Source organism: Taurulus bubalis (assembly GCF_910589615.1).
Source record: "Taurulus bubalis genome assembly, chromosome: 3".
NCBI classification, from domain to species: Eukaryota; Metazoa; Chordata; class Actinopteri; order Perciformes; family Cottidae; genus Taurulus; species Taurulus bubalis.
Genome location: NC_136591.1, coordinates 33,945,757 through 33,973,319, shown reverse-complemented (window position 1 = coordinate 33,973,319; position 27,563 = coordinate 33,945,757). Strand labels below are relative to the sequence as shown.

Here is a 27,563-nt window from a genome sequence, read left to right as displayed (position 1 = left end):
TTTCTCTTTGTCGCCTGTTTGATAAAATGTGGTCACCGCTACATTGGCGATGTTAACAATCACAGGTCACAAGCCACGACTTATAAACCCATCTGGGAAATACTTAAAACTGTCACGGGCCAGTTGAAAGACATATTGAAAGATATGACAGCTGCTGCCGTCAAGAAGAAGCGCCTCAATTCACCGACTGCAATAAGAAACAGGTTTATTTATAGCTTTTCAAGAGGCGCTCTTCTAATAAGCAACAGTAGTTCATGGAAGAGAGCGATGAATGGAGGGACAACTCGAGAAAAGGTCGGTGGAAGTTACAGACCAGGTGGCAACCTCCGGTTCTGAGAAGTGAAGCCAATGCGGAAGCGCTTTAAAGTTGCATTCTTTGTAAAGGCCATCAGGGGGCGACTGCTTTGGTCTGATTATATAGAAGTCTCTCAGTAAACATTGTAAACATGAGTTTATGGTCTCAACCGCTCGTGATTTGGGTTAAAATAAATATGTTCATTACGTAGCATCAGTACGCTTGTTACGTAACTAGCGTTAGTACAGTACGGGAGTTACGCAACAAAACTAAGTAGAGACCGTGTTGAAATTTAAGGGTTTTAGCAACCTGGACCGACGTGGGAGTCTGTGTAGGTTTGAACCATGTATTTTTTTACAGTCAGTATAACAAAATGTTACTACTTTTAGGCCAATAAATACGTTAACAAGGGAGGAATGACATGGGGTTTGGTTGAAAGATTTGTAATAAGCTAGTAAATCTTGAGTTTCAAAAAAGTATTTCTAAAATGCAGGCTTTGACACTGCACAAGCGCTGACAACATGCATGCTGTGCAGCATGAATGTCAGCGGTTTGCTCGCTACAATCGTAGACAGTATCATCCGACCCAAGTTCAAAGCCACAGGCAGTTCAGTAAAGCTGTCCTGACAAATTACCTTGCAGATCATGGAGTTCAGCTGAAAGTTAAATTGGGTGTTTTACAATTTAAATCTGTAATTCTCATACCTGTGCTTTAATCAGATAATCCCCGTCTGTATTTTTGGGTCATGTTCCATTCAAATTGGCACAGACAGATCCTCAATTGTGCTGTTGTGTTCTGCGCCTCGAGCGTGTATTATGTCTAATTTCACACAGAATGTCTGGAAGTGAACAAGGAAGAGGTCAATGAAATATGGTTTCAACCTTTCAAAAACAATTTACAGCAGCAACCTATTGCACATTTGTATTCATCTCCCTGAAAATCCACCAAGCCAGATGATTAAACACATTCCTAGACCTCAAGCTATTTTTTTACTGACATATTTGTGTTTCCTCATGCATACTGCTTAGTTGTTTTTCCAGGCGGAAAAGTCCACAGCACAGATTATGTGGTTTTTGAAGCTCGGTTGCTAAAGAGGGAAAATCCTGTTTTACTCGTGTGTCTGGCGGAGACCGCTAGAACTCTGGAAGCTGCGGTGCTCACACAGTGTATATATCGTCCTACCTAGGGTAATTTGTCTTCTTACCAACTAACAAAGGACAGCAAAACAATCAGTAAACAGAGGGCTCATTAAAACCACATTGTGCCGCGCATCTGCCTACATCTGCCAGACCTTGTAAGAACAACTTCACATCACTCAGCCTCTGAAAAGGTGCCTTGTAAAGCAAACAATGCCCGTCTCAGATTCAAAGCGAACGCGCCGCAATTGTGTTTGCGAGCGCACCTTTTCTCTGCATGCGGGATGATTGCATATTCCCCGGGCGCCTAACACTAATGTGTTTGTCACCAGAGAGTGAGCCGGGATAAAGCTGCCGGGATTGGTTGCTCGAGCCTGAGAAAAGTGTTGAATGCAACCTAGTGTGAACCTCACGCTGATCTCCAAACGGCAGACAAGCCTCGAATTAAAGCCGGCTCCTCTGGCTCCTTTCTCCGGTCTATGTGCTCAGTGACAACAGCGGCAGAGGGCGGCCTGGACTTCTGCAGGCTCAGGAGTTTACCTAATTATGTGGCATTAAGTCTAAATGGAAGGCTTCCCTCTGTCATCCCATGCCACATGGCCACGACAGGGATAAGCCGTAGTCTTACAAACCATTAGGCTTTACAGGCACTTGACCTGACGACGCAGGGTACTAGCACAGAAAGTGAGGCTGTGGGGCCGTGCCCTGACCGGGGCACTTACAGTGTAGAGCACTGCTTGACACACTCTAATCAGCAATGTGAGGGCAGAATGCCAAAGGGTAAGCAAGGTTCCGCGTATAATAGGGGCTGGGTTATATGTGTATATATATATGTATATATATTTTTACATATACATTTATAGTTTCTAACCTGAAGTAAGTATCAACAGATCAATTATTGAAAAAGTATTAGCTTGGTATGGGTGTCAAACCTTTTGAACTGGCACCAAATCTCGAGCTATAACTCCAAACTTGGCGTTGGTATAATGCACAGTCACAAAGATCTTTGCTGAGTTTTTTGGAAGAATAAACATCACTTGGCCCACCAGCTGAGACTGCATTTTCTACATATATTCCTCAACAGCGAATACATGCAAAGTGTATAACTATAAAGAGTCACTTGTGCTTAGACATCTTACCTCAAGTATGTAAGGGTTTTGCAAATGCAAAAAGCAGTGACGGGGGTGGGTGGGCGAAACCAATGATATGACCACAGAGCAGACAGTGGTAGACTGCTGGAATGTCCCACAGGTTGTTGTTATGACCATGAGGCTGGACACACAACCTGCCAACACTCCATGAACACCAGATCTTATTTACCGCTGTATAGAAAGTTCAGTGCTGACCTGATGAAAAGATTAACCGGTACTTTACAGTGTTTGTTTATGGTCATCGGAGCTGTCGGGTTGTCTCACCACACTCCAAGTGCTCTGAACAATGGCTGTGCTGATGGTAATGCTGGCAATTTCCCTATTTTTTCGCAGGTCACTGCCAGGGGATTCGCTCCATTGTTGCAGTTTGCCTACACTGCTAAGCTGTTACTCAGCAGAGAAAACATCCAGGAGGTCATCCGCTGTGCCGAATTCCTGCGCATGCACAACCTCGAGGACTCCTGCTTTCGCTTCCTGGAGGCTCAGCTGCGCAGAGAGGAGGATGGCTTGCTGCTCTGCCAGAAGGTGGCGGCGGAGGTGAACAACTCGGAGGATGAGAGCATGCAGTCAGAGACGGAAAGGCCCGCCTCTCCCAAGGCGCGACATTGTGCCGACGCCCTCAACTCCTTCGGACACCCTGACGATGATCGGCTAGCGATTGCCATTCCCAGTAACTTCACAGATGGCCGGCTGGACTTTGATCGGCATGGAGCGTCAGACCTGCCGCGGTGCCCAAAGTACAGGAAATACCAGTGGGCTTGCAACAAGCACAATAATGACACCTCCTCACCAACCAGTACCTCAGGTTTTCCAAGCACATTAACGGAGAGCAGTGTTAGCGGGGCAGTTCCGGGTCAGGGCAAGCTGCCTTTGGCACAGATCAAAGTTGAACCGCAGGCAGAGGAAGAGGCCATCTCATTGTGCCTGTCAGGGGACGAGCAGGAAGTCAGGGATAAGGACAGTGAGACAGCCATGGAGATGGACAACCCCATATCTGTGGAGAGAACCAAGAGAACCAAGTCCCCTTCTTGCCTCCGAGCCTTCTTCAAGAAAGGGACGGACCTTCCCAGTCTGCCCAACACGTCACAGCAGCTATTCGCCAACAGACTTGCCTGCCCCCAGGACAAAGGAAACTCTCAGGGAGATCATAAAAAAGACTTCAGGCCTTTCACTGGGGAGCTGTGTCTGTCTGTTACATCCCCAAAGGACGAGGACGGTTTCCCTGCAGGGTTGTCCCTCAAGTCCGCCTCCTGCGATGGGGTCTGCAAACAGGAAACTGAGCTCGATCGCCGTAGTGTCATATTTTCCTCAGGGGCCTGCGACCGTCTGGGAACCCCAGCACATTCCTACCCTGGTGGGAACTCTTTGGAGATGGAGCTCTCTGAGCACATGCCAAAGGGCCTGTGGGCGGGAGCCAGCCAGTCCCTCCCCACCTCCCAGTCCTTTTCTCCCAGCACCACCTCCACCGAGCCCCCACTCTTGTGCTGCCCACGACCCAACACCAGCTGCCCAGTGCCAATCAAAGTGTGCCCGCGCTCGCCGCCTTGTGAGACACGCACCAGGACTTCCAGCTCCTGCTCTTCGTACTCCTACGCGGAGGACGGCAGTGGAGGCTCCCCCTACAGCCTGCCCCAGTTTGAGTTCTCCTCCTCGCCATGCTCCAATGTGGCACGCTGCCTCAATGTGGACCAGCAGGAGCAAAGTGTGGGTGGCGATGCCCTTTTTAACCAGGTGCGGCCCAAGATCAAATGTGAGCAGTCCTACGGCACCAACTCCAGCGACGAGTCTGGCTCCTTCTCAGAGGGAGACAGCGAGTCCTGCCATGTACAGGATCAAGGGCCAGAGGTGAGTGTAAAACACTGTCTCTCACATGTAGCACACAACGTAGCCGTTACCCTCAATTCCACCGTGGCTAATTATAATGCAGTGCCCTGCTCTCCAGGTCTGCATTAGCAGTCATTAAATCATCATGTAATTGAAGCGGGAGTGTTCAGTACAAGATTTACAGCATCACCAAAGGGCACAGATGTGCTTTGATATTATTAATCTGCTTTATGCACTGCTGGAGATCTGTGTAATGAGTTTGAATATGTGAGCCCAAATGCACCAGGACAGCCTAAATGCAGGAGGCTGCGGAGCCGTCTTTTAAGACTGTGATTGGTTCATCACCGGAGCTGAGAGCAGCGTGCGTGTGTGAAAAGCACTGCAGGCCATTGAAGGCTCAGGATCCTCCCAGGCTAGAATTGCCCTCTGAAGTCATTCCCTCTGGCTCTATCCGTCTCCCTACCAGTGCCAACTACCCTAACTAGCTCATCGCATCCCGGCAGAAACACCGACATCTATTATCCGCCCCTATAAATATGCAAATTCTACATCTCAATAAAGCCCAGCCGACTTCTGACATTTCTGATCTTTATTGACAATTAGCGGCGACACCCAGCTGCAGCGGAGGTGTGCGGCGCGTCGCAAAGGGATTAAAACCAATACATTACAGCAGCGATGTACTACGGCCGTTACGTTTTAATGGCCGGCAGTTGCAGTTAGTGGGCGAGAGGTTCAGCACGGTCCCTTGGCGGGACGGTAGCGTAGCTCCACGGTGCTGACAAGGATGAATAGACAATCCTCTAATCATCCTCTCCCTAATCCACCTGGGCAGACGTCCTCCAAGCTGCAGGCTAGACGACTGTTGTTGTTTACCAGGTAAAGATCAGTGAGGGACTCTCTAATTCACAGATGGAGCGCAGCGCCGGTGTAATAATATCAAAATGAGCAGATCTCCCACCTGAGGGAAAGTGTAAGGCATTAGAATCAATTTACACTGAATTGCTTTGCTTCTTCATAGCGCTGCTGTTTACCCACGTTAGTGATTAAACTTTCCATCCGCGGCTCAGGCCTTTCACTAACGCATGCCGTTAGTGCCGGCTGAAAACCCTTTATCTCCAAAATGGCTCTCAAATGCTATTAGGAGCTTGGAAATATGTTTTGGTTTCCTCGTTTGTAATTTGAAATGCATTTACAATAAATTATACATCACGACACTCAGTTTCTCCCCATGCCACTAGCATTGTCATGTCTCTCCCTAGACTGTGACATCACACGTTTGAACTTACGACCTTTTGGCTCCGGGTGGCTCCAAGTTACCGCAGGGCCATCTTAACTCTTGTGACATCACATTCAGTGATGTGTGCTCAAGGTGCACGCAGAATAATGTTTGATGAGCTTGGTGGAGAGGACTGCTCTAAGTGTCTAAGAGGGGGAAGAAGGGGGGTTAGAAAGAGAGGGCGAGAGAGAGAGAAAGTGGTGCGTTGCCATGGTGATCCGATTGAAAGAGCAAGTCGGTGTGTTGCAAGGGTAGGAGCTACATGACAGGATTTTGCTTTTCCGTGGAAAGAATTCAGTTCCACTGCTCAAACAGAGCTGCGCGATAAAGAGGCTCAGCAGTAATGTGTAATTATTACCCTCATAGCGTGGCACACAGCTCCCTCCGCCATTAGATTTATGGGCTTTCGAAGGGCCGGCTGAATGTGCTCCTATAAATTATGTCGGATTGATTCACAGCGCTGAGCTATCAACCGGGAGAGCAGCCCAAAAAAATGACTAAGAGACGTTTTAGTCCCCTTTGTGTGGGTAGGACTGTGTTTATGTATGTATCAGCCATTGATGGCGCTCCATTACTCCACACAATATCCTCTGTCAAATCTCTATTGACTCACACAGGGTTATCTGCCAGCTTTCCACTCGCTATCGCGGGCCGTTGATAAGCTCCTTTATGAATGAATGTTTCAGAAAGCCGCCACAGTTTGTTGCACCGGCTTTTAAAGCGGAGGTAGCAGAGAGGTACTTACAAAGTGAAGCGCGCTGTTAGGTTACTCTCCCTTGGCCTTTATGTGGTGAAGAAGTGCTACCTCATGCTTCCCGGGCCACTCGTTTCCCTACCGCCCCGCTCTGTAATTTGCCCGTACAAACAAAGCACGGAGATGGCCGGGCATCGCTGCGTTTGCCAATGGCAAATGGCAGCCGCTTCGGTAAAAAATAGCTGCAGCCTTGGACTGCGGACTGGATGCAGTGGATCCCGATGAGGAGGAAGTTGTTAAAAGTGCAGAGCAGTCTGACCGAAGCCTAGTCATTCAAGGTAGCTCGAGTCACTTGAGGTCTCTGGGCAGCTCCTGCTCTGTGGTTACGGACTGTTGCATTTATATGAGCCACATCTGAGAACTATCAGCAGCTTCACGCAGCAGTCTCCTTAAAAAGAGACAAGCAACTTTTGAAAGAGGATTACCACATTCCCTCGCTTGTAAATGGAAAGTTGGACCCAAGGAGGGGTTTGATTTGACTCGATATGGTCTGACTTGTTCTGACCGCAGTAATGTATACTGCTGACATACCTACGATGATGGAATTAACTGTTATTGTGTTAAAAGAAAATCATGCATAGTGTGACGGAAAAACAGAAATGTTTTGGAAATGTTTGAGCTCCGACCAGGGCTGGATTTGAAATAAGACATTAAAATGAAAAGTTGACATAATGCTGTCTTTAGTCTGGAGTAGTGGAAGCTGTGCAGTTAGAGTTTAGTGTATCTATATCTTATCATTCACCATCGTCCCATTATTGATCCTCAAATGTCAGCTAAGTTCAGCAGCAATAAAACATATTCCTGTTAATGATAATGTAGGCTAATGTTTAGCAAACTTTGGCTAGCTGTTGTTGCGTAACAGCTAATATTGAGTCAGATCGCTGACTCTGTATGACTTGTGCTAAAACATGAATCATTATCCTAGAAAGTAAAAAGTTTAATTCATGAGCAATTAATCATTTGTATGCTTACTTCAGTGCACTCAGGGACTTTGTCACTGCTGCAGCTAACTTGATTTGGTAACTTACGTTATAGCTAATGTTAGTTCATGTTTCCAAACTTCAGACAGAAAACACTGTGACACTACCAAGCCAGTTCACTAACTGTATGCATCTGCTGTACTTGGTGGTACTATTATACTGTGTTTTAACATTTACCTTCATCCCAATTGCCAAATTAAAGTTGAATATCAATTATAGCCTAGCGTTAGCTTTGTTTTACTTTTGCCGGTTGCATTGATGCTGCAAAAAATTCTAGAAGTGGGTTTCCATTTGTTGCAAAACAAACAAAACAGAGCTTATTCTCTGCAATAACCCCAAATCCAATGGAAAAATCCCACTTGCTTTTTGTCTGAGACCCCAGAGCAATTCTGACTTACTGGTCCGCCTACAACAGTACGTTGACCCTGCAGCACCCATGAGCAACCATGCCGATTTCTCTGTTCAGCCCACTTTATGACCGGCGTGGAGGCATATCTTTAGCAAACATAAATAGGTAAATATTGTTGTGTAACTTACATCACTGTGTCAGTCCACTTAATTACTCTTCATTACGATTTTGCTTTCACGCTTTTCAACTTCTTTGCTCACACATGAGAAAGTGGCCACCTGCAACCAGCAGCATGTCAACTGTGAATGTACCCTGCATCTCTACACTGCCTCTCTCTCTCTCTCTCTCTCTCTCTCTCTCTCTCTCTCTCTCTCTCTCTCTCTCTCTCTCTCTCTCTCTCTATCTCTCTGGCAACCCGGTTGCAGTGTAGGCGTTGAGCCCATTCTAGCGTATCGTCTGACCACAGCGGTAAAAATATTGATCTCAGAGCGAGTGGGAGGAAGGAATGAGGAAGTAGTCCTGATACATCAGCACATTGTTTTAGTTTTCGTTGGTATCAGACAAAACATGAAATAGAATGAACGCATGACAGGAAGTGCACTGGCCCCAATATCAGTTCTACTGCCCTTGCACAATGCTAGATAAACTTTGCAACACTCTAGATATGATGTGGCTGTGGTCCAATTTGACAATTGTAACGTCAGCTGCTGATCCATTTCAGTCATGTGTAATAGTAATAATGATATGTGTAGGATAAATGGTGCCTTTTTTTCCTTTTCATACCTAGGCACTATGATTATTTAATACATTCCTCCACAAGAGCGTTGCATATTAAAATATACGTGAAGCCTTACTTTTTAGCCTAAGGTGTACGCAGAGGGAGGCTTGTTCCTATTGAGAAAGAGAAGTGCAGTTTACCAAAGCGTTTTACTTTGAAATCTATATTTATCTAGCTTGATGCATTTACAACACCAAAAAAAAAGTAGCAAAGAAATGAGACACAGTGCCTCTTCATTACCCCCCAAATCGGCCCTGGAGCGCTCAGCGGAGCGGGACGAATATAGACTCCAAACGGAGGAGATATTATTCATGCTCTTATTTGTTTGCGCGTTGCGGAGAGCAGAGCACAGTACGTGGGCCCCTCGGGCCAACCGGGGCACAGAGACAACTCCAGCTGGTTTAGGCTGGTAGAACTGGGAAGTCCAATTAGCTTCCAGCTATACTTTACAGTGGTAATCTGCAAGAGACTTGTGTTGATTTTGGCCACGTTGCTGCAGCTTGGCGGTCTGTGATGTGCTGTGGTGTTTTTTTGTGTTTGTTTTTTTTGCACTCCCAGAAATAACTTGGCAATCAAACAGAGAAGTCCAGTGTTGCGAGTTCGGTGTTGTGTTTTTGTTTGTTTTTCAACACCTTTTTTCGAATAAACTAATTTCTCCTCGCGTTGATTCCAAACAAACTGCAGCTGCCGCTGAAGTAACACGCATCAGATGCTTTGTCCGTGACACTGAGCGCTGCTCGCATAAATGAAGCTCCTTACCAATGCAGTGCAGGTTGTCGTTATTCATGATTCAGTCAGAAGAGAGCAGCTAAATACTCATTTATTTATCTAAACATGCGGCAGATTATTGCTACTGAACTTCCCTGCGTTATCTTCGTTAAGATCTGACTCAGGATAAGTGCACCGATGCTTCTTTATAATCTCTTTTACAAGCGAGTGCGGTGTAACAGGGTTAATTACAGAGCGGGCGTGAAACACACACACACAGACGTGCAGAATGCTCAACCTCATACCGCGAGATAACATCTCATTTAATTTCATTCTTTAAGATTAGGGACAAGTATTAAAGAGACCTGGACCTGAAGTTCTCAAGCGGACATTGTTTTTTAGAAAATACCTTTGGTTACATTAAAAAAAACGTGTTTTAAAGTGACCAAATCTGACAGGATTGGATGAGATCATCTTACCAGCACGCAGCAAAATATTCAATAAGGGAAAAAATTGTATTTGCGCATGTGCGATATTACTTTCATTATACTATGTGCAATATATTATTACTTTTCCTACTTTTCAATATGAATCTCCATATCATGCTCAATATTACTTTTTCTATTTTAGTTTCTTTTAGTTTTAGAATTACTTCCTGTGCAATTTTTAATTTTTTTAGCATATTTATTTACCTTGCTCTTATTGCTTTTCTATTCTATTGTGCACTGGTGTCAGTATTACTTCTTTTACACTTAATTATTGTTATTGTGTTTATATTTTTATTCTACTGGTTTGTTTTCTTTTTAAACCCTCTTTCCGGTCTTCACGCCCAGCTAGGCTAACCACGTCCAGCTCTGTACTGGTACAGACATGAGACTGACATTGAGGGACATCTCTCGGAAAGAAAGCGGTAACCGTTATGGTCATTTTCCCGTAACGGTTGCTCCCTTAGTAGTGGAGCGGTATTGTTAGGCTTTGTTTAAAAGGAACAGATTAGACAACATCAAGACGCCACTCATTGGTTTGTGGACTGCCGTTTTTGAATCCTCGAGTTCGGTGATTTTGCTGCCGCCATATTAAATTTCCATGTTGTTTTCCATGTTGTTGTTTTTCTGCAACCAATGAACTGAAGTGACCATATTTGGAATGAGGAGGAGTGACGTAAACTCATGTTCACAATGCTCACCGAGGTAATAAATTAAGTGAGAATTATGGCCATTTTCTGATTGACTTCCATACAATCTGACTTCTTTTTGCATCCAGAGGAGTCGCCCCCTGCTGGTCCGTCGAGAGAAAGCAGGTTTTAAGACACCGGTAGGCTTCACTCGGCAGAACTGGAGGTTGCCACCTGTCTGTGTGGGCGCACACACATCCGACTGCTCCTTTTTTAAAGATAACTTTGCGCACGGCGTCGGAGGGCCTGAGGTCCAGCAGAGCGCTCGGTCCTGATGTCAGATGATGCCCGTATACGTTACACTCCATCACGACCCAGAGGAAGAGAGCGAAGGGGGAACGAGGAGCGCAGAGAAAGAAACGCACATTTCGGAACAGTTGGCCGTGAATTCTCGACCGCCGTTGAAGCGCACTCCGTCATCCCCCTGCCTCGCTGCCGAACTGGGTCTCTCACGCGGTGAGGCAGTTAAATATAGCCGTCCCCTGTGTACCGGCGGCTGGTGGATGATGGCGGGGAAGGGGGGTGGGGGGTAGAAATCAAGGTCACATCGTCTCCTACACCCCCTTGCTTTTCCCAGCCTCTGGGTTGTGGCTACAGATCCCATCAGACCCACGGAGGCTACTTGATCACAAACAGAGTCATCTCGTGTTTTAGATGAAGCTGGCAGCCCGGGCTGATGTTTTACAGCTTTTCACTCCCCTCCTTGCTCCTCTGTTTGAGGCTAGAGCTGTCATGCCCTGGCAGAGCAGCGAGCCTGGCCTTGAAAGCTCGGGTCGTTATTTATTCATGTGTCTGCATGCGGATGTGGAGCTGAGATGAGGAGCGTGGGGGGCTCACAGGGCTGCACACCTAATGAGGAAACTCAAGCCGTTTTCCTCGCTCGGGTACGGATTGACGTCTAGATTTGGGTTCTGTCATGAGTAGGCACCTTGCTGCTCCCCCTCTCCCCGAGGGGCGCCGCTCACGCCAGGTGACGCCGCAGCCACCGCTGTGTAACCACTTGGCGGGAAAACATTTAAACAGAGCTTCCTCCACCTGCGCCGCCTGCCGTCATCCGAGCGGTCGGGTGTCTCCGGGGAGCATCTGTCCCTCCACCTCCCCGACCCCGGCCTTGAGCAGCCAGGTACAAGCAGGAGCGTGGAGTCTCTCGCTCCTCTTTCTCCTTTGTTTGACTTCATCCGCTCCTCAGAGGCAGCCACGGGGGAAAGGGGAGGGGGTGGTAAAGGGGGAAAAAAGGGAGCCGCAGCTCCTCTCATCTCTGCCAAGCTCTCGTCGGCTGTCTTCCTCTGGCCCTTTGTTGTGCCTCCACCGCTTCACTCGCCGCCTACAGCTGCGGATCCCTGGAGCACGCAGATACCGCTGGGACGGATCTGCCTGTGATGTGCTTATCACAAGGTTTGCCATCACCTGAGGGAGGGAGGCCCGAGTCATTGTTGCTCTCCAAACTGTGAATAAACACTTGATGTGGTGCCTTGTTTTTTGGGGGGGGGGGTTACCAAATTGCTGCTGCGTTCGTTCCCGCTAATTCTTTTGTTCTGCTGCCCCGCGAAGGACTCCGCTAGTTGCCGGCGTAGATTTTCATGCCCCCCAGAAATCACCTGACACCGATTTGAATCAGGTTGACGAGTCACTGCCCACCTCCCCCTCAATCTGTCACACTGGCACCTTTCCAGCTGCTTAGGGACAGATGGAGAGAGACTCTTTTCTTGGATCACCTTTCCCCCTCTGCTTGGGAATGCGAGCTCCATGTGAAATGTAAGGCGGAGGAAGCTGGAGGCTCACACCGAGTCCTGCCAGTCCCAAGAAGTGGCGCTCTCTTGCCACCTTGTGGCCGGGCGCTGCGGCTGCCTTGCAAGCAAGCCGGCGCGGTGATGCGTTGACTCACCTTGGACGTTCTCCTCTAAGCACCTGCGGCCCTTCATTAATTTACCCCCGTTAAATCACACCGGAGACGTTGGTCCAGGCGAGACGCCGCCGGGGCAGTTTTTCATGCTCTGGTCAATTTCGGGCTTTGTCTTCTTTCAGATTATAGTGGGAAGAAAGCATCCGGAAATACACATTTAGATGTTCATTTTAATTTTTCTGTTTGCGTTTAGATTTTCTCCTAATGCATTAGAACATTGCTAATTTGCATAATTAAACATAACATTTCAGAAAAGGGTACCAGAAAAGTATCTTAATGTAAGTAATCACCTGGGGAAGTTTTATGAAATGTGTGGAATTTACTTTTGTTACTAATGTGTTTTTTGAGCCAGTATTTTCCTCTCACCCACACCAATTCCATTCCCATCTATATTTTGACTTCGGAAATCATATGCACAGTCACTTTTTTGTACTGTAAAATGGCTTTGGGCCAGATCTGTAGTGTTAACATAACAACCAGGCAACATTTTTAGAAAAAGAGAAAAACCCAGTGCCAAAACCTGCAGCTTGTAAAATGTAGTAATGATGTTTTGTTTCAAATACCTCTGCACCATTCCAGTTACATAACCCTGGAGAGATACAAAATGGATTTTTTTTAAAAAGAAGAAATAATCAGAAATCCTTTGTGCACTTAAACCTGGAACAGGCCCAACAAAAACTCAACCAGGCAAACAACCGGGGCACCGAGTGAAGGCGGCGCGCTGGCAGATGGGGCGTTAAGTTGCTCGTCACATTGCGAGCGTAGAAACTCAAAGTAAAAACTAAAGAGCAGATCCAATGTCGCCGCATAGATTCTTTACTTCTTTACAGCTGATTGGACCTTTTGTGGGAGTGGACTTACACCCCCTATCTCCCTACAGTTTTCATTTTGACCCGATTAGAGGTCTGATCGGCCAGAACAACCGAAAACATTTTGAAACATTTTAAAATAGCAGAACTGGAATATTTACAAGATGACAGTCACGTTTTTGGTGACATATTTCCAGACAATGTTTCTTGCAAAGCCTCGCTAGAACCCTCAAATCTGATTAATTGATGTCCTGACAGACTTCTCTTGTAGATTAGCCGTCGACAATGAGAATCCTGCGAGTTTTCCTTACTAGACATCATACAACCTGTGATTTGTCCAATGCACGTGCGCACTTCACAATGTCGATGCTGAAGCGATATATGGTGCAGGCCTAATTTAATTTTAAAATGATTAATGGATTCAAAAGTCTATCATTATTTAGGCCTAAAATGAACTAAGTACTTTGTACATCCACACGTCCGTCCACCTTAAGTAATGCTCGATAACAAAATAAATTGCAATTCACGAGACATGATGTCTGGTCTTTTTCCCCACAGGTGAAGCTGCCTTTTCCCGTCGATCAAATCACAAATCTTCCACGGAACGACTTCCAAATGTTGGTGAAAATGCACAAACTGACCTCGGAGCAGCTCGAGTTCATCCACGACGTGAGGCGGCGGAGCAAGAACCGCATCGCGGCGCAGCGCTGCCGCAAGAGGAAGCTCGACTGCATCATGAACCTGGAGTGCGAGATCCGTAAACTGGTGAGTTGGCCTTGAGCAAAGGCAAAGGAAACGACGATGCAATGAAATGCAGACCGGATCAATTTTTTTTTAAGCTTTTATTTTTATGGAGGGTCCTTTACACATTGTTGTAAGACACTTAATAGCAATATCTGATCGTGCCAGTGGCACAAAACAGGCACTTTTGGAGGAGGCACATTGACAGCGAGAGCGGTTACATAGCAGTCCGTTTAGCGCCGTTCTAGCTCCATACTTTGACCCTACATACTTTTTTAATGCCGTCCATTAGTGACTTAGACACAAACATTTAGGAAAATGTGGTCGTAAAGTACCAATGTTATCCAAAGTTCCGTCATGTGCTTCCGATGTAAGTGCTCAAATAGTCTTTGTTCTGTGCAAACATGGACGCCTCTAAAAACATGGGCTTTGTCTACCTCTGTTGGCATGAAGTAGGAACTGCAACAACATCCTATCTGTCCTCCAGCCCTGTCTAATTACAGCAGTCTCACAGACCAATGATAAAACAATCCCAATGTTGGTTTCATTGGCATTTTTGGCCCAAGAACAACGCCCACAAAAAGCTTTTTAGGTTAAACTGGTCGTTTGCCTTTGGAATCTTGAACTTTAGCAGCACTAAAAGGAGGCAGACAAACCCGATATTGTGCACAGATTTTCTTTCTTTGTGTATTTATTATTTGAGATTGAGAAATAATGCATGGGGAGAATTAAAAAACATGATTGGGACAGATGGTCTGTGGAAATGAACAGTTGTATTCCTCTTGAAAAGATCACATATAGTCTCAGAAAGAAATACAAGTTATTTTTTAAACTCTGGCATCCTTATTTGGAGTACATGGGTACATCACTAACGGTGCCATAGAACTGCAACTATTTGGAGCTTTGAATAACATCTCTCTTTGTGCTGTGTCATCCTATGCACCAACCTTTTATTTATTCATATTTTTATTTGGGTGGGGGAAATTGTCTATTTACTTTATTTATTTAATTCGTTTTATTTCATCTATTTGTGTATTTTATTTTTTATTGTCTGTAATGTTTAATGTAGTGTGCTCTGCATGTTCTCTTGCAGTGTGAAAATATTTGAAAAAAAAAACATGATTGGGATATAAGAGAGATTGAAATTAGATCTTTCGTATTTTTATTGGAACAAAGAAGCTAAAGACGCTCTTCTGTGTGTGTGCGTGTGTGTGTGTGTGTGTGTGTGTGTGTAGGTGTGCGAGAAGGAGAAGCTGCTGACGGAGAGGAACCAGCTGAAGGCGTGCATGGGCGAGCTGTGGGAGAACTTCTCCTGCCTGTCGCAGGAGGTGTGCCGGGACGTCCAGCTGAGCCCCGAGCAGGTCCAGTCCCTGAACCACTACTGCCCCGTGCTGCAGCCCGGCGGCGCCAACGAGCCCAAGCCCGCCATCAACCACAACGGCGCCAACGACACCAGCATCGACCTCACCGGCCGCTCGGCCTCAGCCACGCCGGAGCCCAGCCTCCACGGGTCGCCCGACGGGCCCTCGGAGAGCGAGCCCGACTCGGCCGTCAGGAACGGGGCGGACGAAGGGGACATGGACGGCCCGGACGCCGGTGTGTACACAAAGCTGCCCGTGGGGAAGTCCAACCAGGCGGTGACGGTGGATTTTTGCCAGGAAATGACTGACAAATGTACAACTGACGAGCAGCCAAGGACGGACTGAGTAGCGGTGGTTCAAATGTGTCGTTGTATTTTACTTTTTTTTATTTTTTATTATTTAATTTTACTCTTCTGACAAACCCCCGCTCTCTCTCTCTCTCTTCCGGGGTCGCTGAGACGGTCAGCCTCTGCCAGTGTTCACTGAAAAACAAGCTTTGTTTGTATTTATGTCTTCTTTTTTTTTGAACGGTCGACACTAAAGTTGTCTTAACAGCAGCAATACTGTTCTCCAGGTATTCTCTTCTCTTACCATGACGGAGTGGGAACTTCTCACCAAAACACGTACATTGGTGCTATACTCGCCCGACAGCAACCTCCACGGCGGAGCCTTCTGTTCTCCGCGAGTCACAACTCAAAGTTAAACCTCATCGGACCTAAACAGCAGCTCTCTTTTGTCTCTCTCTCTCTCTCTCTCTCTCTCTCTCTCTCTCTCTCTCTCTCTCTCTCATGTACCGACAGTATCTCTGTTCCTGCCTTTTCTATTTCTGCTCTTTTGTTATTTTTATTTTGTTATTTTTTTCACTCACTTTTTTCTCTATCGATCTTCTCTACCTCTCGCTCTCTTTTCTCTCTCTCGGTTCTACTCTCGCGATATCTCAGTGGCCCTTTTCGTCACAGCAATTCAAACTCAGGAAAAACAATAATAACGAAACAAACAAAAAAAAGAAGAAGAAAGAAAGAAAGAAATCCTCTGAATGTTCAACATAATTCATGACAAATGAGAACACGGCTTCTGCACAGACGGGGAAGTCGAGACGCAGTCAGACGGTAAAATGTTCATATGCAAAAAAAACAACAACCAACAAAAAAAAAATGTCTCCACGCGTTTGTATTTCCGTGCGGGAGAACTTTGTACAGGCTGTAACCTGAAAACATTCCTCCTTTGCCTTCCTAAGCACTGAATTGAAAGGAAAAAGGTTTTTTTTTGCAGGCAGTTAAATGGCTATTTTTTATTTCCCACTCATCAGCAATACCATTGTATTTGGATGTTGTACCGGTGACTTTCAAGTGCTTGTTTGGCAGAAATGTACATAGTATGGAGCATGATGACTGTAACAGTGGTTTTGTACAGGTAGAGGCTTAGATGTTTCTTTTTTAATTTTCTTTGTCATACGGGGTTATATCAAGCACCTTTTTTTATTTTTTTTGCTGAGGGAAAATGTTTTGCTATTTCCTGTCCTGCCTAACGAACGCCCCACCCACCAAGGTGACCGTTCTTATACTCAGGAAACCGGCTCGATACACATGCAGACACACACGTGCAGCACACAGACACAACGCGTCAACGCGCGCGTACAATTCTGGAGCCCCATGCATGTTTAAAAGTTAGACATTCAAGACTCCTCTTTAAAATGTGAAAAAAAAAGAAAAAAAGTTCTGCCTTGTGTCGTTCGGAGAAAATCTCTTCTTTATTTTTCGTCAGTATTTGAAGACGCTATTTGTGTTTACACTCTCGACAGACATGCTGCAGTGTTGCTGTTTGATAGAGACAGCAAAAAAATTAAAATAAGTGACGGATGCTTTTCGAATTTCATCCGGAATGAAAAATGATTGACTTAAATCAGGCACTTTGTTTCCAGCCCTGAGCGCTCAGCGCCATTTAGCACTTCGTCTTTTTGTTTCAGACCCCTTAAAAAGTCTCAGACTAGAGCACTTAGAGAGGAAAAATCTCGTTGATATGATCATAATAATTACACAATTCAAAAAGCTCTTTTATGAAGAAACCACGTCTGCAAGCCGAAACGTCAAAAGAAGCTAATGTTCCAGTGGGAGAGCGTTCACGCCTCGCACTGGAACATGTTCTCCTCGGGAAGTGAATAAGCTAACTCGGGTTTCGTTTGACGCAAACGCAGTGTGTGTGTGTGTGTCGTCCCAGTGATTGCGTAACAATCATGTTAAGATAAGTAACACGTCTTGCCCCGGCCGTGCATTTGTTTTTTGAGCATCCTCCTTTGTGACGTGCGTGCATGCCGCCTACAGCCGTAGTAGGCCTAGTTAGTTTGTCTTTAGCTTATGTACAAATGATATTTTCATTTTGTTGAATTTCTATGTATAAAACGGCCAAGACGGGCTGAATTATCTCAACCCTCGCCGCACCGCAGGCTTCAAGCACAAACTAGTTGGAACCAATTGGAATGTGAAGCTTTTTTCCTCGCTCTGTTTATTTTTTCAAAGTCCCAATCCAAAATGACGACCGCTCTTTGGCTTAACTGACGTGGCTAATGTGGCTAACCCAGTTGGCTAGCCGTTGTTCTGCTAGCTTCTGTACAACGGCGGCATCTCTTTTTGTCTTTCTGGAAAGAGGGCGCCATGATTTTCTGAAGTTCACTGGCCTCGCCATGCTTTACTTTACTAAACACACCGGGGCTAATAAACGGCGTGAATGTTCATTTGAGTATATGTCTAGGGCTTTTATTGTGAAAGGTAAGAACAGAAGCAGGGGATCAGGTCTGCCGCTGCCTTTGTCAAGATTTGAAAGGGGTGACAAAGGTGGCCGTCTTGGTTCGGACTACGGAGCCGCCACGTTGTTGTACACTGTAATGGACGCTGAGAATATGTCAATATTTTGCGCAGCCTGATTGGTTGAAGCCTTCAATTCGCGGTGCTAAAGCTAAGAAAAATGGCGCCTCGTAATATGTGAAAGTAACAACTGCAAGGGTTTAAAAAATATATATCGACGTGCAAATCAATCGCACAAAGAAGGAAAGAAAAAGGCCCCGTTGTGTATTCCTCTTAAATATTATTAATAAGCTAAAAGAATTTTATTCCCCCCCACAAAAAAAAGAAGCTATTTTTATCGGCCAAATAAATCTGGGGTAGGGGCTTTAAAAGTTTGGATGAAATGTTTGGAAATGTTTTCCCCCTGACTTTAATTGATGTACATTTTTAGATGTCGTTTCAAATTTGATGTCTCGTGTGAGACTGTTTTTTGTTATGCAGCCGAACAGAGTAAGTGTATTCTATAAACTTGTCTTTAAATTCTCAAACGACCGGTACAGAGACCCGTACATGCACACACACAGACACACACACACACACACAGACACACACACACACAGACACACACACACAGCACATAGGGGCAGTAGTTCTTCATCGTCATTTTGTCTTCCGTGTGGAGATTCTAACCACGCTCACGCCAGAAAACTAAAGTGGAACCATCAACATCACAGGAGCTTCTTTTATTTTCTGCAAATGTTATGCAACTAATTTTTCTACTCACGTGCTTTTTTCATATAAAGCTTTGATTTTAAAATCGAGGACACCCTCAATGAATGTGTGTTGTAGCAAAACTATTGCCCCCTCCGGGTGTCTCCACAATGACCACGTTGTTTTTGCATATAGAATAATTTCTTTCATAACTGTGGAATGTTGATAATTAACCTTAGCAAAACCCCTTCGATCCCTTCTTAAAGCTATGATGACAGGATAAACGGGCTCCTAAAGCGCTCTCTGCAGTCAGAAAAGCTTTTCATCCAGACCTCTAAGCTCCCCGAGTCTTGCTTGCATGCTCCAACACCGACTTTTTTTTTGCTCAAAGTGCAGTAACAGGCAGCATCCCTTTTACGCCACACACCGCTGGTTGTTAAAGGGGGTCAAGTTCAAGCTTTTAAAAAAAAAAAAGAATAAGTTCATATATAATTCTTACCTGCGTCTCGTGGCATCCAGTCATGTTTGGGTTTGGGTTTTATTTAATGCAGGATTTTTGGGATATTGCTCTCATGGGATATCTGCCTTTTGTTCTTATACAGCGGAGGAATTTCCTTTGTGGTGCTCACATTGCTATTTTTTTTTTTTTTGTCAGGCAATCTCAAAACCTTGGTGAATAAAACCAAACCCATATGCATGACTAGATACAACTAGAAGTTTAAAACAAGTTAATGTGTTTTTTGTGTGTGTTTTTTGTATCATTTAAGTTGAATTTACCTTTGGTGTCACTCTTGAGCAGATTTATTTTGTTTGAGTCAAGCAAAACATCCTTTAAAAAGGAATTTGTTAGTATTACTTAAAACTGCATTAATTGTTTTTTTTTCTTTTCTTTTTGTGGCCACTTGGGGGCAGCAGAACAAGCTGTAAACACAACATTGACATATTATCACCTTATTAAGCTTTATTGGCTGACAACTTAGCAAAGGGTTGCCCACTTTCACACGGAGCCGACACAGGGCAACAATATCGTTCATTTGATGTTGTGTTCGTGTCCGCCTGATGAATGTAAGTCCAGCATTCGCTCTTCTTTTAGCTCTGCTTTGGTCTCCACCAACTCCTGAGAAAAACATACCGATGCCGGTGGGAAAACAAATTGAGCTAAAAGAAGTGAAAAAGCGCCGCCGAACTGAAGGGAAGCGGCGTTGTTGATATTTCTTTCTGCTGGTTCAAAGCTACGGGCAACTCTTTTACACATTAGACATCCATTAATATATTGATTAGTGCAGCTTTAAAATGAAGTTACAGTAATAATAAGCATGAACACCTCAAATTTGATCCTCTAGGTGCTTCTTTTTGGTTATGGCCATTACAGCAGATTGCGGCTGCTGTTATTAAATGCTCGTACATTTTTTATTTTTTTTTGCTTTGTATTTGTTTTGTTTACTTCAATTTTTGTTTTGTTTGGTTGCTGCTGCTTCTCTGAAACAAACACTGGCTTTTCAACTCCAAAGGTTGTTCTATGAAAGAATATGAACAAAAACATGCCTTTCTCACAGATTGCAACTTTATTGAAAAAAAAAATGCAAAAAAAAAGAAAAATCCGGTATCCTGGTTGAGATCATTGAGTAAACTTAAAAAAAAAAAAAGGAAAATGTTTACAAATGGGTGTCATGTTTGATCAATTATTTTGCTTTGCCATGTAAAAATCGCTCGTCTCAATTGGACTGGTTCTCGGTTGTTGTGTAAAGAGACAGACAAGCTCTTGGGATGGGTCAGCATTACATGGATACAAGTGCACCTCCGATATTTGCCTTAGAACTTGCAGAGGCCATAGTTCACATTCAAGTGAAGTGAGTGTATGCAGGGGCCCGGGGCCCCATCCCTGAGTCACCAGTGCGGACTTTCTTACACTTATCTACCTGTGAAATCCTTCATACCTCTCATAACTGGTCAATGACTGTATCAGCAAACTGCATCAGGTGTTTTTTCTACATGCTTTTTACACAGATTATATGGATTATTGTATTAGTAGATTTTGGTGCATCAATTTTTAATGTAATAGCTCTTAAAAGCTCGTAGTTCAAGTTGTCTTTTTTTTCCTTTCATTTTTCTAGATGACTGTTTTGTGTTAATATTGTCAATTTGAAATAGCTGTTATTTGCTTATTCTCTACTAAGAGTTCTTACCTTTATAATTTTTAAATGCTACATGACCCTAATTAATTAAAATGACTTAATAACCATTGTAAATACGGTATTGTGCAAACCCCATTTTCATTCATTTCAATTGCTAGTGTTATATAAATGACTCTTTTGTCTAGACACCATTTCTCTTTATGAAATAAAGAAACATGCATATCACGTTCTGTGTTTTGTGGCTGTTCTTGCAAAGACGTGGCGAAAATGTTGAGGGAGATATCCGTCCCTTTAGGCCGCCTTCTTTTGAGATGAGCTGTGACCTCATGATGTTTTATAAATGTCTTTCTGCTCAGACAGGTTTTCTTTAGGGTTACATAAACTCCAAACGATGGGAGATTGACAGTAACTGGTTAAAGGGGCGCTGATTTCATAGATCCTCCCTGATTGGCCAGCAGGGGACAGGATATGAAAGGTCATGCAAGACTGACAACTGGTGTGTCTGTGTTTTTCCAGCACTTGTTCTCATTAGTTGTCTGCAGAGAACCACAGATTGCCTCGTGTGGTTGGTCTGTTCACACGTTACCCATCATGCAATAGAGAGAGATATCTTCCAGCAATGTTTAGACCGAACCACATACCACTCTGACAAAACAATCCGGTCCTGAGTTGTTTAATAGAAAGAAAAAAGAAAAGAAAAACATTTCCTCAATAAAAGCTTACATTTGTGAGATATATTCAGGCTACTCTCAGATAAAAAAAAAAAAAATGCTAAATTTGAAGAGCCCTTTTTCCTCCAGCTCGTTCTGTCTGCTCAACCATAAACTCTCTTTTTTTGTGGTTGCCAATTCCACAATCTTTTATTACAATCTTCAAGTCAAACACCTTTGCAGCAGGCTTTCTCATTATATGAGCAGTCATATACGCTTTGAGACAAATTGAATAATCTTGATTCATATTTCATTCAGCAAGTGGCTTGCAAACTATCAATACAAAAGTAATCAGGCGCTGAAGATATCATTTGTATTAGCAGTTATCATGTTTGAGCTGAAGCTCTTGTTCAGGCACAATACATATAAACTGCACACACCAACGCGCTCTCATCCCAACTGTGCACACGTGCTGCGAAAACACAAAGTTACAGATGAGAGACGGGACGAGGCTCCCTTTGCGATCAGGATCCGTCGGTCCCTCTTGAGCCCCCGTTCTCCTCTCGCTCTGTCCCAAAACTCAGTCACTTTCAATTTATTTCTTCATGATAGAGGACAGCTCCAGAATCATGCTCTGAAAGAAAGAAAGAAAGAAAGATGTGTGGAGAAAGCATGGTTAGCATTCAAATCGCAGACACAAACACATTTCTCTAGCAGCAGCTGAAGATCTTGTTTTCTCCTGGGCGTGTCAGGGCCTCGTGACATCACTGGTGGGTGTGGTTTTACAGATGCAACAGGGAACAGGGTACGTTCGGTACCACCGAAGAAGAAGCGCAATTTACAAACGTAATACCCACCAAACCAACGTAAATATTTAAGGAGACTTCTGTCGGCAAGGCTGACGAATTGGTCGGACGACTTCAAGGAAGAGACTCGGTTGTTAATAGCCAAATTACCGCAGCGTTTTTTTACCCAGGTGCTCGCTGCTCGCCGAAACCAAACACAGTGTTTCCAGCCGCTGAGAATGGGTCTCCTGTTGTGTGCTACATGTGTGACCTTGACCTGACATGTATGACATTTCCCATATTCCTTACAAATGTTCAAGGTAGTTAGGGTTACAAAGTCCATCGGAGGGGTAGCAAAACAAGATAGAAAAGGCAGGTAAAAAAAAACAACATACAATTTGATTTTGGGGTTCTACATGAAATCAAAAGTACATCATTTTTGAAGACTTCACGCCGTAGATTTTAGTTTTTTTGCTTTGTCCAAGGTCATCGCACCTCATCTCACCTCACAGGTAAGTGGGGTTTGTGTCGGTACACTGTGACATCACCGGTGGGTGTGGTTTCAGGTGCAAGAGAGCACACCTCTGACCACACCATTCACACAGAGAAAAGTCTTTCAATGAGAGAGGCCAAATTAATATGGACGTTTTTATACGTCGAAATAAAGATGAATCAAAGAAAAAAAAATACAATAAAGTGTGTTTGCTTTTCATGTATAACGTTACTAAGTCGTACTCTGTCCTTAATAACTGAATGCAGTTTTCATTGTGACATGAAGTCACTATTCAGTGGCGTCCAGCAGAGGGAGCCAAAGACTTGCCACCACTAAATAAAAAGCTCTGTCCTTAGCTTTGACAAGAGAGCCTTTTCTCTTTGAAAATGTCACAAACACAATTAACACTGCTTAGTGTCCTCATTGTGAGCCGATGGCAGCCATACATCAAAAGGAAAACGTGTTATTGGATGTTCTTTGTTTGATCTGTTTGACTTTAGGCATTTTTTAATCTTCCATAAGTGAGACGTTGTATTTCAGCCTGATGTCAAGTTACACTTTACTAGCGACTGTACTACTTCATTACCATCAGTGTACTATACTGTCACACAGTTTTTGCTCTGGGGCAGTAGGCAGGCCAGGTGAACATGATCTATTTCACAATGAAAATAAATGTACATATTTTTTTGTTTTTTTGTTTTCATACTCAAACCTTTGGAAAATATAGATAGGAATGAAACTAGACCATTTGGTGCGTGTGAATGCTACTGAAGTAGAGATCATGCTCAGAGTCTGAGAAAAAAAAACTCATTTTGAGAAAATGCCTTTTAAACATATGTACTTGAAAATTCCACACACTATCACACTGATCTATATCACCATGAAGCTTTTCCCAGTTGATTACTTACATTGTGTTTACACTATTACAATGTATTACAATGAAAATGAGGCGTTATATAAGGTGGTATTTTGGGGAACTTAGGAGAAATCTACAGACGCAAATAGACATTAGTCATTGAAATAAACACATAAATGTCTATTTTGGATGTTTTCTTTTCTTTTAGTAGACGCGTAATGGAAAAATAATTCAAAATAGGTCAAAAATCGCTAAATGTATCAGTGCATACAAAATTATGTTATGCCCCGAGTATCTCGCCTTTAGAAATAGACTTGTTAATACAAAGTGCCAGGGGAGGGTCAGAATTTCAAAGAAAAAATTGTTATGGGCCTTTTATTGTTTATATTTGTTTTTCCTGATAAATATTATATATGTATTAACTGCCCCCTGGCCCCTGGCCTACCATCCTTTAGAAAATTGGCCCCCTTGCGAAGCAAGTTGAGTATCCCTGCCTTAGGGGGAACCCGACAAAACATGATCGGATGACCATTTTTCTTTTGCTCTCACCATGGACATCCTCCTCCCTCCGGCTGGAGGCGGCGGGGTCACCGCCAGACTCTCCCCCTGGTTGAAGTGCTGGGCCTCGACGTCCGATCCGCTGTGGGAGTCGCCGCTGTCGGACGGACTGGTCTGCTCCGACAGTCCCCGGGACATGAAGCTGCACTTCCTGGCCGTGGGGTGGTAGTCGCTCTCTGGCGAATCGCTCATGTCGCTGAGCTCCTTGCAAGCGCTCACCTTGCTCTGCTTCCTCAGGGCGGCCGGGATCTCCATGTGGCCGCCCATCAGCGTGGGCCGAGGCCCCGCGTACTGCGGCAGGCCCGCGGCGTGAGGTCCGTTCGACTCGTCGCTGCTGCACGAGGGCTTCCGGTTGTCCGGCCGACCTTGGCCGTCTCCTTGGCTCGGCGGGTACGTTTGCGCGGGCTGCTGGCGGCAGCTGCCTGAGCCCAGATCCAAAAGCTGCCTGTGGCCGTCTGACGCGGCGGGGAAGGTCATCTGCGTGAGCTGCATCAACCTCTGCGGCGAGGAGTTGCCGAGCACGCAGACCTGCTGCACCATGGAGTTCTTCTTCGACCTGTACACGCTGTCGTCGTCTCCGTATTTGTACCCGTACAAACTCTGCTTGATCTTCTTCACCCCGAGGTGGAAGATCTCCAGGAGGTTGAGGAACAAAGAGACTCCGGCAATGACCAGCATGAACACCATGAAGATGTTCTTTTCAGTGGGCCGCGACACAAAACAATCCACACTGTTGGGGCAAGGCAACCTCTCGCATTTGTACAGAGGAGACAGTCCAATGCCGTACAGAGCGCACTGGCCTATAATGAAACCAACCTCCACCACAGACCTGGTTAAGATATGGAAAACGTACGTGCGCAGCAACGAGCCCCTCAGGGGAGCCTTCCTCACTTTCTTCAGCTCGTCCAGCTTCCTGAGCTCCCGCTCGATCCTCTTGTGGTCCTCCTGGACGGGGTGCATCCCCTCCAGCTCGGCTTTCAGCAAGGCTTTCTTCCTGTGCCGCTCCTTCTCGAGGGTCCTCAAGCGGTACAACGCATGGCCCATGTAGACCAGGGACGGGGAGGACACGAAGATGACCTGAAGCACCCAGTAGCGGATGAGGGAGATGGGGAACGCCTGGTCGTAGCAGACGTTCTTGCAGCCGGGCTGCTCCGTGTTGCAGACGAACTCGGTCTGCTCGTCGTCCCACACGTCCTCGGCGGCCACGCCGAGCACGAGCATGCGGAAAATGAAGAGGATGGTGAGCCAGATCTTTCCCACGATGGTGGAGTGAATGTGGACCTCTTCTAAAATGCTCCCTAATAAGTTCCAATCCCCCATCTTCTGTCACATAATTATTCTCGAAAAAGCGGTTTGTAGGGTTTCGTTCATCAAATGGAAAGACAAAAACTCAACTACTTTTCACGTTTTCTAGGGCCCTCGTCTCAAGTGCTTCAGCGTGGAACCGCGGACTCATCTGTGGAGACACCGCCGGCTCACTGTGAGAGACCCCGCTGTGTAAATGTAGCCGACACTATTTCAATACCGTTGCCAACTAGGACTCCAGTTTGAACACATTGATCCGGCACATGTCCCCGTTAGTGCCCCGAGGTTAGCTTCACCCTGACCCTTTTACCAGGACAGTACACTGAAAATAGCACCAACCGAGACATCAATACACATCTACGTGCAATGTGTTCTACGATCATGCTTATGAGGCACAGCCAATCAGAGGATTGGCGGTTCGATCCCCGGCTCCGCCACCCCATGTCGATGTGTCCCTGAGCAAGACACCTAACCCTAAATTGCTCCCGTAGCTGCGCCTACGGTGTATGAGTGTTAGATAGTCCCGATGTGGCATCCTATGTTAAGTGTCTTTGAGTATCCAGAAAAGTGCTGTATTAAAGAAATGTTTTTCAGTTGGGTATGGAAGAACTTATTTTTACTGTCGATAAAAACCTCCCCCTTTTGCTGCTTGCATGACTGAGTTTCAGAGAGCATATTCAGCGAGGAAGTGAAACAGGAAACATTCAGGTCGAAATCTGGCGCAACAAATCTAGCCCCACATCTCTGTTCGGTTCCATCCTCAAATTCATGTTACTGGCTGGTCTGCCAGTGATATAACCCCTGAGGTGCTGGCCTCGATTTCCCACCCACTTTGTGTATATTTGTGTCATGGCAATACAGTATACAGTATGCTGATTGTGGTGGAGTTTATTCCACCAATTGTCAACCAAGTGTCGTTAATCCAGTGGTTCTCAAACTGTGGGGCGCGCCCCTCTAGTGGGGTGCGGAGGTATTACAGGTGGGTTTTTTATTGATTTTTTATAATCCATTATTAATCCCAGTGGGGAAATTATTCTCTGCATTTGACCAATCCTTAGTAATTAAGGAGCACTCATTTTGTTTTGCACAGGTTGCACGTCATTGTTATTATCTTGAAAAGATATTCAGTGCAAAACAGATTAATTGCAGCCACAATAATCAATTTTTTTTGCCAAATATTAGTTTCTTTTTGCACAGACAGAACTTTATTTACAGTGTTCTAACAAAGTGATTGCACATTTCATTGTTTTAGTATCAAGTAGCAATCTGGTTTTCTTGAAAGGGATTGCTATTTTCTTTATTCTATTATTTGAAAAGCCATAAAAGGTTCTTTCAATAAAATTTCAGCATGGACCATTTTGTTGGCAGTGGGGAATGAAAAAAGTTCTTCCTCCAAAATGGGGTGACAAACCAATTTTGAGAACCACTGCATTAATCCAATTAAATTAAATAATCCAAGGAATAAAATTAACAGCAAGACATAAATAAATAAAACTTTATTTTCAGTAAAGAACAATACACAATATTCACAATATTGCATTCCATCCTGTCAACAAGCAATAGGGTGAATGAAAGAAAAAGCCATTCAGGCCCACAGATAAAACATTTCATTTGTATTAACAGATGAATGTACTGTCCTGTACATTGATAGGACATGTAAACATTGTTAACAACCTTCTAATAGTTCCTTCACTTCAACCCCCCTCCCCAAATATACAAAAACATCCAGTAAAATAAGATCCATACCATAACTGTGTCAATCCTTCTATCTATCAGTCCCACAGCTCCAGCTTTACTAACAGGCGATGCTTCCAGTGGTTTCCAGTGAGCGTCTGAGACGTTTGAGCACACTTGAACCTGGAAGTATTATAGTTCGAAGGCATTTTTTTTTTTGCCCCAGCCAACTGTATTGAGAAGAACACATGTTTAGGACTTGTTGAGGCTATCATTGTTGCAATGCGTCAATCATATCTGCAGTCAGAGCAGAAGGGAGGCGTCTTAAGATGCTGCACTGAGTGAGGACAAAGACGGGACACTTTTGTAAGTGTAG

At 44.7% G+C, this 27,563-nt stretch overlaps 2 protein-coding genes across 2 annotated transcripts in view; one reads left to right on the top strand and one right to left on the bottom strand.

The window, feature by feature from the left end:
- The window catches only part of bach2b (BTB and CNC homology 1, basic leucine zipper transcription factor 2b), a gene marked incomplete at both ends in the record, with an annotated part of 67,083 nt that extends 51,498 nt beyond the window's left edge, over nucleotides 1-15,585 (top strand). Inside the window, 3 exons of the mRNA XM_079215911.1 lie at nucleotides 2,917-4,428; nucleotides 13,697-13,903; nucleotides 15,115-15,585. Of these exons, the coding sequence (XP_079072037.1) occupies nucleotides 2,917-4,428; nucleotides 13,697-13,903; nucleotides 15,115-15,585 (2,190 nt within the window). The remainder of the gene's footprint in view (nucleotides 1-2,916; nucleotides 4,429-13,696; nucleotides 13,904-15,114) is intronic.
- Nucleotides 15,586-22,111: 6,526 nt separating this feature from the next.
- gja10b (gap junction protein alpha 10 b) lies at nucleotides 22,112-25,528 on the bottom strand (the record flags this gene model as incomplete). Its single annotated transcript, XM_079214642.1, has 2 exons — nucleotides 22,112-22,150; nucleotides 24,200-25,528. 2 exons carry the CDS (start codon nucleotides 25,526-25,528, stop codon nucleotides 22,112-22,114), a joined length of 1,368 nt encoding a protein of 455 aa, XP_079070768.1.
- Nucleotides 25,529-27,563: the final 2,035 nt, after the last annotated feature.